Here is a 13,407-nt window from a genome sequence, read left to right as displayed (position 1 = left end):
GTTGGCTACATAACCTAGGGCAGGTTACTTTATGTCTTCTGCCTCAGTTTCCTCAGCTGTAAAACTGGTTTAATGAGAGAGAGAGAGAGAACTTAGAAGAGTGTTTGGCACTTATCCCCTATAGGAGAGAGAAGCTTCTAGAGGAAACCTGAGCAATGTGAATAGTTGCTCAATTGATGAGGTTTGGTTGAATTTTCTTTCTCTTCCGTTTCTCTCATTGCTGCCATAATCAAATCTCATTGTAGAGATGTTATTATTAGAACATTTGGAACCTTCTATGATCAAATATATTTTGTCTCTGGGATATAAGTTTAAAAAGGACAGGCTAAGGTATATTGGCGATTGCCTTTTGTGCCATTGTGTGCCTGTCGGATGGCAGTCACAGTACTAAGTTGCCTTAATTTATATTAGCTTCTCTAATCTTACCCCAATTCTTTGAAGCAGGTTTTAATATTATTTCCATTTTACCAGTGATAAAACTGAGGCTTTGGTAGATCAATTTATAAGACATTTTTAAAAGTGGTCAGAGGGTTCTTCTTGATTTGATGACGGGAGTTTAAAATGACCCCCATTGAGGTAGGATGAGCTTCACAGTGAGATGCGGTGGGAAGCAGAGCGAGCGGTGGTAAGGGGATCACCTGATCGCTGCGGTAACGGAGTTGGCTTGACTGCATTTCTAGCTCCCAGATGATGAGCACGACCTCTCTGACCGGGAGCTGGAGCTGGATGACTCTGCAGCTCTCTCGGACCTCCACTGGCATGACACCTCTGCGGACAGTGTGCTTTCCCCCCAGCCTTCCTCCAACCCCTCCCTCTCACTTGCCCAGCCCCTTCGGAGCGAGCGGTCAGGACGAGACACCCCTGCCAGTGTGGACTCCATCCCCCTGGAGTGGGACCATGACTATGACCTCAGTCGTGACCTGGAGTCTGCCGTGTCCAGAACTCTGCCCTCTGAGGATGAAGAGGGCCAGGAAGACAAAGATTTCTACCCCAGGGGAGCTGTTGGCTTATCAGGTAGGAAAGAGCTCTTCCTGTATGGCAGCTCGAAGGAAAATAAAAGGGAATGGATATTGTACGGGAAACGTGTGAGCTCAGCAGAGTCGTCTTCGTTCCTCTCCCATTACGGAAAATCGCTCATAAGAGAACAACCAGATATTTGTGTGATCATCAAATACAAAATTTGGTGTGGCCATGGGTTTGTCCCACTTAGACTTAGGTTCTTATTAGGTGACGAGCGCTTTGCTAAGTACTGGAGATACACAGTTCCTTTCCTTCTCAAAGAGTTTACCCTCTAGGTGGACAGAGACAATGGGTAAGACCTGTGTGGCGCTAGGACAGCCATGGGCACATGGCGGTACAGAAGGCCAGCCGAGGGACGGCTCACTGGAGCTTTGACAGAGGGCTTCAGGGAGGGACTCTTGAGCTGAGGCCTGAAGGGTGAGTGGGACCCAGTCAGGCCGATGCAGCAACATTCAGAGAAGGAAAGGAGAGGGCACCCATCCCAGCTGGCCACAGCATTTCCGGTCACCTGAAATTTGTCCAGAACGACAAGGCTGTAGGTTGGGAAGCATGGAGTGAGTGGGGCAGAGGAAGTGGAAAGGCAGCCTGGTCATATAGCCACCTGTTTACGTGTGAAGGAGTTTGGCTTTTATCCTGAAGGTCATGGGCAGCCGCAGCAGGGGTCCGGGGAGGGAGGTGATGTGATCAGAGGCATATTTTCAAAACACCTGTCTTGATACTATATGGAGGGGAGTGCTTTGGGAGGAAAAAAGTCCAAATGGAAATGTTTTATAATCCAGGACAGATAAGATGGTGGCCTGGACTCAGGAAGCAGCATTCTAAATGTAGAGAATGGAAAGGATGTAAGAAATCACCACGAGTCCCCTCCACAACTGACGATGGATAGAACTGGGGTTGAGGCAGTATTCTGACAGGCATCTTGGTGAAAGATGTGACTTCTCTCATTTCTATTTTGTCTTTACGGTATAGCGTCATACTTAGGCATTTGGCACCTAAAGTAGCACTGTTGAATTGTGGCTGCATTGTGACTGTCAAGCACTGGAATGTGACTGTGCAAATTGAGATTTGCTGCATCAAATGCACTTACACGAATATGTAAATTTCAAAGACATAAAAAAAGAATGTAAAGGATTAATCATATTCATGTTGATTACATGTTGTGATTTGGATATATCAGTTTAGTAAAGTGAAGTATTAAAAGTATTTTCATCATTTTTTATTTTTCATGTGGCTGCTAGAATCTTTAAAGTCACACACGTGGCTCACGTTATTTCTAGCGGCCTGGTCCAATGCTGCCCTAGCATCTGACTGTCTGGATTGAGACCCCAGTTTTGCCACTGACCAGCTGTTGAAACTTGGATACATAATTTTTCTGGACTTCAGCTTTCTTATCGATAAAATGGGAATAACCCTCCCATGCACCCTGTAGCTTTCCTGTGAGGATAAATGAGTGCTTAAAACAGCACCTGGCTCATAAAACACCGTCAACCAGTGCGAGCCCCTATTACGATTCGCTCAGGAAACCTTCGGTTTGCATGTGCAACTTCTCCGTATGCTCAGAGCTGTCCGTCTACAATGGCTCACTTCCTCTTTTCCCCTAGGAAAGTTGTTTTCCTGCCACAAGGGAATCAGTATCTGCAGAACTTATCTGTCAACTTAGACTGTGCTCTTTTTGCAGATGTAATCATCCCCGGAAATCCCGAGGCCTATGTAAAACTCACAGAGCGTGCCATCAGAAATGCCTCTGGTAGGCACTAAAAGCCGAAGCGAGCCTCCCTTTCTCACCTGTAACAAGCCTCCCCTCTTAGCACATCTCCTGTACCACTCTCACAGCTCTGTGGCACAAGCATGTTAAGGCAGAACCTTCCTCTCTTACTGCTGTGCTAGGGGGAAAGAAATTGGAGGGGTTGATCAACACCAAGAATAAGATTTCAGTAATCAAGTGCAATGAAATAACTTCTCAACCCGTTCAATGGTAATCAGTCTCATTAAGTATAGAGCTGTGATATCCATTAACTGCAAAAAATAGGAGGTGGAAATGCTAGTTTTCAGCATTTGCTTCCTACGCCCTACTTGACTGTAGCAGCACTGACTGCATGACTCTGATGGGTCACTCTCTTCCCTGTGGCTGGGGAGTCAAGTGCTGGGGTCCCTGTCCAAACCCACCAGCCTGCATGTGTACCCTCGAGCCTGTTGCTCATCCTCCTGGTCTCAGTGGTCACATCAGATAAGGAGTGAGACCAGATCAGATGTTCAGCTCTAAAAACATATGTAATTTTATTTAATGTCTTACCCCATGAAATAATTTGAAATGAAAAATATATGCCACAGTATCTTAAGACTTAGATTTTCCTTTAAGGACAGAATGATTCTTGGAATAAGAATTGAAGGGAAAAAAATGAAACCAATTTTGCTTAATGTTGCACTGGACCAACCGTATGTAATTCAAGGTCAGCTATATGGAGGAGGGTGGAGAGAGTAGCGTTTGAATAGAATGGTGTGATATTGAATTGCAGGGTTATTATTTAACACTTAAGTTTTGTAGAAAAACGAAAGAACAGGTTGCGCATTAGCATTAATGAAATGATGACTATCTGAGTGATTCTCAGTGAGAGACCTCTTCCAGGTGTATGTAGAAGACCTTCCTTCAAAAAAGAAAATTCATAAAGCTTACTAATATTTGTTCTGCTTTCACCCTGTGCTAGCTTCACTCTGATGATCAATGTTCTTGTTCAGTTCAAAAGACTTCAATACACATACACACAAATAATAAGAATTTCACTAAAAGATTACATCTCTGAAGGGAAAATGAGCCAGGAGTTCTAGGCTGTAAGTAAGAGCATGCCTAGATTGAAATGCTAACATCTTAGCTTTCTCCTGGTTTCGTTTCAGATTTTAAACAAAAGCAAGTTGTTGCTAGTTTGGTGTTTCTGTACATATCTATCCTAAGCTAGTCTTTTCTTGTCTAACTCGAAGTCATGCTTTAAGTGAATGACACAGCCACCTGGCACTTCAGTGGCACTGTCTTCTAAGATGCAGAAGAAAAATGAGAGAGTGTATCTTTTTCTACTTGATAAGTGACTGCAGAGGGAGCATAAGAAATAATCTCCTTTTAGTTACTGGAGAGCAGAAGGCACCACCTTATGTTCTCGGAAAGGCCTTCCACGGCTCACAACTCCCAGGCTTTCGGGGGATCAGCTGCGAGAGGGAACAGACACACAGGCTGCTAGAACCCACTGCGATATCCAGTCGGCTAGGACTCTTAGTCAAACACGTTCATTGCTCTGGTCATTTAAACTTCTAACCCACGAGCATGTTAAATCCGAACTTGCTTTATAATCACTCACACACATGCCATTTCTATACAGCTTTAACTGAAATAAGTAAACTTCTTGAATGTCAAGCTTGCCAAGCTTGTAAAAATTCTTATGGTTGACACTGCAGGGGATCCCAGCTCCTTAGAGTCAAAGATCCGACAACTGGACAAGGCCCTGGATGACAGCCGCTTTCAGATGCAGCAAACTGAAAACATCATCCGCAGCAAAACTCCTACAGGACCAGAGCTGGACGCCAGCTACAGAGGCTACGTGAGTATCCTGACCATCACGATCTGGACAAGTACCTGGGAATCACAGTCGTGTAACAAAGAGCGATTTGTCTGGGGCATGAGGGCTTCATGAGCTCTCCAAATACCAGCTGCCCTTGAACTCATGGGTGTGGGTGTGTAACACATAGCCCTGTTAGCAGCTTACCTTTGAATCAAACTGGACCATGCTCAGGCCCACGAACCTGCTATAATGATCAGCCTCTAAACAGAGAACTTAGTGAGATCGGTTTAACTGAAAACAAAAGCCTTTCATTCCCGAAAGTGATTAGGCATTTTTCCAAATTGGGCTAATAATTTTTGGACCATGGTTATCCTTGGAGCAGCAGATTTTAGCTAATAAGTTACTAATACAGAATTTTTTGTAGTTCTTTTCCTGTGTTTATCGATTCACTGGATGGCTTTGGGAATGCTTTTATCCTCTGTTTTTAGTATACTCATTCTGCACAAAACAATTCTAACAAGAGGGATTTGTGGAAAAGATGGCAAAAGATTGTGTACATTACCATTTCTTTTCTTTTTTTTTTTTGAAGTTCTTAGTAAAATACATAATGACTTTATTTGCCCTGCTCAAGCTACCGACCAAATAATTTTTCTCAGAGAACTACCTTTTCTCTTACACATATTTAAGCAAGAGAATTTGGAAATCCCTTCCATGCCTCGTATCTTCTTTTCACACCCGAAAGACTGCCTGGTAGAAGAAAAGAAAACTTAATTTTTCTAAGTCTAATGACAACTCATACCTACTGCTTCCTGAAACCAGGAAGGAGAACCGTTCCCGTACACACGCCAGTGTCCGTGAGCTCACGGTTACAGAAGGAGCCCAATCTTGAGTTTAATTCCTGTCCAATCGGGCCTATTATACTGACTTCAATTATTATGAAACCTCTTTTTTCAAAATATAACACAGTTTTCTGATGGCATGCCGACGTCACTGAGGTTATACTCAATCTCAATCAAAAGTAATTAAAATCACTTACTAGCAAGGTGATTTGTTAAAATCATTGAAAGATAAAGTTTTGGTCAGAATAGCAGGAGTGCCTTGAAACGAGTTGTTCTTTTAATCTTTGAATACTGTGCATGATATGAAACATAGAATTGGAAGTTTCTCTTTTGATATTAGAACTTATTTCCTTAATGCCTATCGAACAGTGCTTAAATTTTTTCATCTGACAGCTGGCTTTAATATTCCTTTATGCTTTTAAGTATTTTAATTATTTAATGTAAAAAAAAACTTCTTTGACATCTGTGCTAATGTTGTCGTTCCCACATTTCAGTTTAAGAAAGAGGGAGTGACTTGACAAAAATTATATACTGTAATGCAGCTGAGAGTTCTGAGTTTTAAGTTCAAGCCTGTTGATTCATAAACTTAAAAGAAATTTTGAGGGCTTCCCATGCAAAACCACATATGCAAAGTATGTCTTCAAGGCATTGCTTTAGGTATATATGAAGGTGTCACATATTTAAGAAGTATGGTTTTGAACCTGACCTTCTTTTTTTTAGCAGAGTAGCGCAAAGAAGATAAAGCCACTGTCCTTTTTGAGGAACTACAAAGATATGTTCCCCAGAAGCTCTTGCACTTGTGAGGATGTGAGAATTTTGTGACAGGGGCCTGTTTTCTGTGTCTACACAGATGAAACTGCTGGCTGAATGCAGCGGCAGTATCGACTCAGTGAAGAGGCTGGAGCACAAACTGAAGGAGGAAGAAGAGAATTTTCCCGGCTTTGTTAACCTGAATAGCACGGAAACCCAAACAGCTGGTGAGTGACAAGGGCTCAATTCAAGACAGAGTGAAACGGAAGATTCTGAAACACTTTCTTACACCTGAGTTGCCCCCTGCTGTTTACCTCACTCTTCACCGTTCGGTCTTAAGTACTTTTTTTCCATGGTCCAGTGACTCTCCTATGCAGAAGAGGGAGGCAGAAGGCATCACAGTGGTGTTTTTCCTTGTCTCATATATTTTACTGCACCGTCTCCAGCATCACTAGTCAGGCATCGTACACGTATGCTCTCAGACTTATATTTATTGTAGGAAGAAACCAAGAATTGGATGTTATCCTCATGCGTGCTACTGCTTATTGTTCCATAAAGCTCTTTACAGTGTTAAACCTTATATAGCTATTTTTTTTTACTCCATTATCATTAAAATTACAGATAGGAAAAACATAGCCATGTGATGTTGTTATGTGCAGCTGACAACCGAAATGCCCAGCGGAATTATTTTTCTTTCTGTTGCCATTTAAAGTTAGCCACCCATGTATGTTTAAAGCATTTCCTAAACATCATATATGGAGAAATATGCCTTCCTATTCTACGCATGTCATGTCTCGCCAGGTGTGATTGACCGATGGGAGCTCATACAGGCTCAGGCCCTGAGCAAGGAGCTGAGAATGAAACAGAACCTCCAGAAGTGGCAGCAGTTCAACTCCGACCTCAACAACATCTGGACCTGGCTCGGGGACACGGAGGAGGAACTGGAACAGCTACAGCGCCTGGCACTCAGCACTGACATCCCGTCCATCGAGCTGCAAATAAAAAAGCTCAAGGTAGCGGTCCTCGCCTTTCCCGAGGCAGCCAGACAGCGAGCTGCCACGTGGAATGGCTGATCAGATGAAACCACTAGCTCTAGCTGCTCTGTGACACGGCGGCAGAGACATTTTCGACAGAATGGAACACATATGCTCTCCTTTCCCTCAGCCATCCCCAGTCAGAGTGTTTATAGAGAAGGTTTAGAAGGGCAGAAAGCTGGGCCACGTTGGAGCACTAACCGCCATGGAAATAATCACGTGCAATTTAATGGACTGGTATTTAAAAAATAACCAGTTAAAATTTCGTGAACCATCCAGGTACATCCGGGGCCTATTTAACCTCTTTTAAGAGAAATAGAGATATGATCACATTCTCACAAATCTGTATCTAGAGCTGGGCAGGAATCCTCTCTAAAACTTTTATCTTGCGAGTTTGTGGAAAGCTAATGAAAGCATTTGACATTCTGCAGAACTTCTGATATAGATTATTGTATTGGCAGTAGCCATTTTCAGTAATGAATAAGATGAAACAACTATGGAATCAGTGTGGTAAAACACCAGACATTTGCCTGTGTGGGTACGGTACATAAGATTACTTCCTTTTACTCCATCTCTGGATCTTAGAAATCCTCCTTAGCCCAGCTATTGAACTGCATTAGTATGTAGAGACTTTTGTAAACATACTGTAGAGAGCACAGTTTCTTTTTAATAGCTCTTTTGCTTCTTTCTTTTTGTTTGGAGAACATTAAGACGTGCTCTTCCTAGTGAAGCTATAGCCAGGCTCTCCAGGTTTAAGGATGAAGTGTGCTGCTTTTGTGTCTCTCTGGTTTCACTCGATGCTATTTATTTGGGGATGATGTTTTGGTGGCTTGCTTTGATGCTCGTTGTTTTAAATTTTCAAACAGAGAAATGAGCCTTCCCCACAGATGCTCAGACTTCTTATAGAGAAGCCTCTGCACCAGCCCCATCGATTTCAGGATGAAGCGTCAGATGGGAGATGGCAATTTACATTATCTGGACTTAAAAATGCATCTCTCTCTAGAATACTTACATTACGTTAATTCCTCTTTGGGAAAATATAAGGCAGTGTTGCATTAAAACTAGATTTTCTTAAAAGGGGATGAAGCAAATGTTGGCCGGAGTTTGAGACCTAAAGTGAGATCAGGGTGGAGAAGTAAGAAGTGGCAGTCGGCCTGTGTGACGAGAAAAGTCATCTTCTTCTGTACCCCTTCCCAATAACCCCATCTGTTTTCTGGGGATAAATCTGTGGAATAACCAAGTATCTCTCCACAATATCTCCTGATCTTATACTGTCTCTGCGGCTGAATCTACATGACAGCATATTAGGAATGTATTGAAAAATGAAAAATTAAGACAAGTTGACAACATCACAGAAATGGTGAGAAATTATAAGAAAATGTAGCCCGGGTAGATGTGATTTGCAGGCTCACTCGCCCTAATTTGATCAGGGGATGTTCAAATGGTACCTAGCTATTCAATTATTAATATAGAAGCATGGGCTCAAGTTCTCGGAATTTAGTTCTAGATTTTTGGGAAATGTACAAAGTAAAAAGTCAGTTTCCTATTTTTTTGTGTGTGTGTATGTGTGTGTGAGAGAGAGAGACAGACAGACAGACAGGCAGACAGAGAAGTTAAACTAAATTGGTTAGCTGATGAAATTTCCATTGCATACACTTTACCTTTACAAGAAGGTAGCCTATGACATGCAGTGTCCTCAGCCTGTGGGCCACCACCTGTACCTATGGAGTCAGAACAGCTGGAGGCCAGGGCCTGGGAATCTGCTTTCTCATCAAGCTTCTCATTCCATTCTTATGCACAGACCTTTGAGTACCAGTGGTCAAGTGAAATGGGATTCTTATACTAGGAAAAGTGTATTTCCTGCTGTGCAGAACTATTGGAGCCAGGTTTTGTGTTGTTTTGTTTGTTGTGTTGAACTCCCCTGCTGGGGGTTGAGTTAATCATACTCCTTAGTACATTGCGCAGGGTCGTAGTTACTTCCTGCAAAATTCTCTTAATTTTGTGTATTTATCTTTTTTCCCTCACTGTTTTTTAATCCTCATTCCTCTAACCCATGGCAACCATTCTGAAATGTTTAATGAATGTTCTTTGTTAACATGCTTTCATGAAAAAGGTAGATTTTTGTGTGTGCACATGTATTTTAAATGACATAAATGCTATTATGTTGCACATATCATTCTGCTTCTGACTCATTCACTCTACACCATATTTTACTAAGACTTATTTATGTTGTCAAGAGTACCTCTCATCCATAGCTTTTAACTACAGAATGATTCTTAGTGATACAGATCCACTGTGTCTAACCTAGCTGTCTTGTTAAGGCCAATTTTAATTAATGGATTTTATTTTTTGGGTGAAGCATTTCCAAAGGTCTTAGAATATTTTTTAATGTTTTTATTGTCGTCTTCCTTGTTTGTCCTCCTTCCTCTTTTCAGGAGCTCCAGAAAGCCGTGGACCATCGCAAAGCCATCATCCTCTCCATCAACCTGTGCAGCTCCGAGTTCACCCAGACCGGTGGTGAGGAGAGCCGGGATCTGCAGGATCGCTTGTCCCAGATGAACGCACGCTGGGACAGGGTGTGCTCATTGCTGGAGGACTGGCGGGGGCTGCTCCAGGATGCACTGATGCAGTGTCAGGTTTGTAGGAACTTGGGTAGGCCATGTTACAGTGTGAGACATTTCCGGTGTAGATGAGTCTGTGATTTGATTTATCAGGGTCACTAGAGGGATGCAGTTACTCCTCAACGTCAATATTTGAGTGAAATAACTTTGTGCCCCAATTTTCATTTTACTAGATCATGTACAAGTTCTAGACCCCATCTTCTATCCAGCTAACAAGAGATTATTTCCATAAGTTTATCTCAGCCCCAACATTCTTTCTTTGACTCATTTATTTATTTCATTCATTCATTCAACAGGTATTTACTAAGCACATAAGAAGACATTTCTTGAACATCAAAGTGAACGTTACAAATATTTATTTATTTATTCATACCGCAATTGATAAGTAGACACTGTCTGACAGATACTTCCCTAAGCAGTCAAGATACAGCACAGCCTCTACTTCTGTTGGGGAAGACAGACAATAAGAATGCAATTAAATGGTTAACCAAGATGTTGAGGATAAGAGTAACGGAGAAAAGCCACTTCGGGAGGGTGGTCAGGGAAGGGCTATGGATCTTTGAACTGATATTGGAAGGATGATTCTGTGAAAGAAAGAGAGAGCAAACGAGAAGTCCCAGATACAGGAACTTTTCCATCTTTGAGGGCAAAAAAAGGGACAAAAGTGATCATCAGAAAGTCGTCAGAGAGGCAGGAAGTGGTAAGAAGGACTGGGAAGGTGATCAGGAACCAGGCCATGCAGGGCCTTGTAGGTCCTGGCCAGGAGTTTAGATTTTATATGGGCCCCAAGAATAATCATTCCTTGAGATCAGATTCGCAAGCTGTTGTTTCAGCTCTGCACCCACTCCTAGAACGGTGCCTTCTGCATAGGAGATCTTCAAGGACTATATATTGAATGAATGAATGAATGAATGAATGAATGAATGAATGGATGAATAAAGGGGTTATGAGATTGGATTTAGGCCTTAAGAGATGGAACGATTTGCATACATACAGGAGGAGCAAGGGGAACAGAGTTGCTTCCTTCCAAATTATACAGTAGCCCTAGAAATTTCTCTAATATTTTGTATTTTGAATCAATTTTCCTTATGTCTAAATTTTCCATGAAGTAATCAGTTTGATGCTTTTGGTAAGAATGTGACCTAAGATAATTACAACAGCACCAGTGCCTTTCTCAGAGAGACGTTGTGTATAAAATCTTAAAACCAACCTATCTTTGCCAACGGTAGCAATTGTTCAGAATGGAAATTTAAGCTGTAAGGAAAAGAAAAATATGGAATTCAAGATGATTTTATGCTCTATATTTTTTTTGCACTAGGATTTTCATGAAATGAGTCATAGTTTGCTTCTTATGCTGGAGAACATTGACAGAAGGAAAAATGAAATTGTTCCTTTTGATTCTAATCTCGACACAGAGATACTTCAGGACCATCACAAACAGCTCATGGTAAGACGTGTGAACCCTGGCAGCCACTGGCATTCTGAGCAGCGACACATTTCATTTACAGAAAAAGAACATAGGTGGTAATATTTTTTTACCTTTTGAGTTAGCGTCTCTAACTTGCTCTTTCTTTACTCCCTATAGTTTCCAATTTTTGTGAAGCAAACATGTCCGTAGAAGATGATATCCACTAGCTTTAGAATCTGGTTCTAAAGTGATTGCTCTATTGTAGACATTGTAGGTGTGCTTAATCTTAATTAGCTTATTTTTATTAAAATGAGTCTTTGGTGAATTATACTTGTTGATTTAAACTGTATTGGTCATATCTAGGTCCCAAAAATGTATCAGGTGTTTGTAATAAAAGGACATTAAAACCGTTAAAATAGAAAGAGAGCTTTAAGACTTCTTAAGAGGAATTAAGTGTACGGAATTTAACGTTAACCTGAAAGTTAAGACAAAAAAGGAAATGTGATGAGTTAAATTTTCATTGTCGAACAAAAAGAAAACACCTGTTCTCAAGGGGCAGGAAACTTTTTCTAGCAGTGAATTCAAAAGGAAGCTTACAGAATTTCTGAGTGGATTCTTATGCAAGGAACTTTGGACAGTGTAGCATACAGTGTACTCAAGTGATTTTATAGAAGATAAAGAAGCATATTTGAGTTCCATTAGGAGAAAATGATTTGCATTTCGTAGCTTTCTGTATTATTCAAATGTTATTTCTTAACATTTAACACTCACTCACCTAAACAACAGAATTGGTAGCTTTTAATTCAATACTGCAAAGATCTTAGAAACAGAGGAAATTGCTGTGGGACTGCATTTTCACTAGACTTTTGACCTCAGACTTTTAAGCTGTGAATGACAAATCATCCATATATCTTTCTAAAAATCTTGAGCAGATATCAGAGTATACCTAGACATATGTGAGGTTTGCTAGATTTATGGTAATGTTTTACTTTTCTGTTTTAAAGAATACCTTATGTCTCATTTGCATAATACTTTATATTTTAAATTTTTTCACATAGATTCACTAATTTGAACTTTCCAATAATACTGTGGACCAGGCAGGAGATAGTATCATCATTTTACCAAATGAGAAAACTGAGATCAGAAAGGTTCAGGGGCCTTGTAGAATGTTTTCTGTCAAAGGCAGGTTTAGAACACAGGCCCCTAATTCCCAAATGCCATGGGCTGTGCAGCCTTCCTTGCGTGAGCACAGCGTTCTGATCCTCAAGTATAATTTCCCACTCAGTTAAAGTTATGTCACCCCATACTTTCTCCAATTATAAAATATTCTTAGGAAAACATGTCTTATTATGTGCATAGCAAATAAAGCGTGAGCTATTGGAATCCCAACTCAAAGTGGCCTCGCTACAAGACATGTCTTGCCAATTGTTGGTGAATGCTGAAGGCACAGACTGTTTAGAAGCCAAAGAAAAAGTCCATGTGATTGGAAATCGGCTCAAAGTTCTCTTGAAGGAAGTCAGTCATCACATCAAGGAGCTGGAGAAGTCATTAGACCTTTCAAGCAGTCAGCAGGTAAGCTCTGAACAGACATCACTGTGTGGCATTTCTTACAAGATACCAAAGAAACATCATCTTTATCCGTTTTAGAAAGTCTTCGAATGTAATACTTATCAGAACAGAGTTCTACCCTCAGTCGCTGCTCTTACAAGTCCTGTCTCAAAAAAGTGACTCAAACTTTTTTAATAGGACATCATTTTTGATTCTCTTACACCCAAAAGACCTTCTGTAATTATTAATGGTGACCTTATTACCGCCACTATTGTGACATTTTATTTTACCCTGTTTCTTTAAGAAGTCACATGTTTTCAGTATCATAGCTATGGTAGATCACAACCAATCGTTACATATGACTTTCATATTCAGACACTAGAAGGTTGAATTCTCCCGATATAAACAGCAATTAATCCATAGAAAATGTCCTCTGCTCATTTATTTATTTTTTTTATTATTTTTCTTAAACCTACTGCATCACGGTAGTAGTGTTGGCTTTGAGAAATGCATTTGCAGGTACAGAGATGCTTGGTAAAACTTCGTTCTGTTGTGAAATCCCTTTATGAACGCACAAACACTTCGCCCTCCTATAAGAATGTGAAAGAACAATCTACTCCAAGTACCAGCAGTGCTGGA

General features: G+C 41.0%; 1 protein-coding gene across 1 annotated transcript in view; it reads left to right on the top strand.

Moving 5' to 3' along the window:
* The window catches only part of LOC111741446 (nesprin-1-like), a 137,943-nt gene that overhangs the window by 112,951 nt on the left and 11,585 nt on the right, over positions 1 to 13,407 (top strand). Inside the window, exons 42-49 of the mRNA XM_023532163.1 lie at positions 681 to 1,014; positions 2,699 to 2,767; positions 4,465 to 4,607; positions 6,258 to 6,384; positions 6,959 to 7,170; positions 9,627 to 9,827; positions 11,131 to 11,259; positions 12,580 to 12,792. Of these exons, the coding sequence (XP_023387931.1) occupies positions 681 to 1,014; positions 2,699 to 2,767; positions 4,465 to 4,607; positions 6,258 to 6,384; positions 6,959 to 7,170; positions 9,627 to 9,827; positions 11,131 to 11,259; positions 12,580 to 12,792 (1,428 nt within the window). The remainder of the gene's footprint in view (positions 1 to 680; positions 1,015 to 2,698; positions 2,768 to 4,464; positions 4,608 to 6,257; positions 6,385 to 6,958; positions 7,171 to 9,626; positions 9,828 to 11,130; positions 11,260 to 12,579; positions 12,793 to 13,407) is intronic.

Source organism: Pteropus vampyrus, unplaced genomic scaffold (genome assembly GCF_000151845.1).
Source record: "Pteropus vampyrus isolate Shadow unplaced genomic scaffold, Pvam_2.0 Scaffold78, whole genome shotgun sequence".
NCBI lineage: Eukaryota > Metazoa > Chordata > Mammalia > Chiroptera > Pteropodidae > Pteropus > Pteropus vampyrus.
This window is presented reverse-complemented; position numbering and strand designations above follow the sequence as displayed.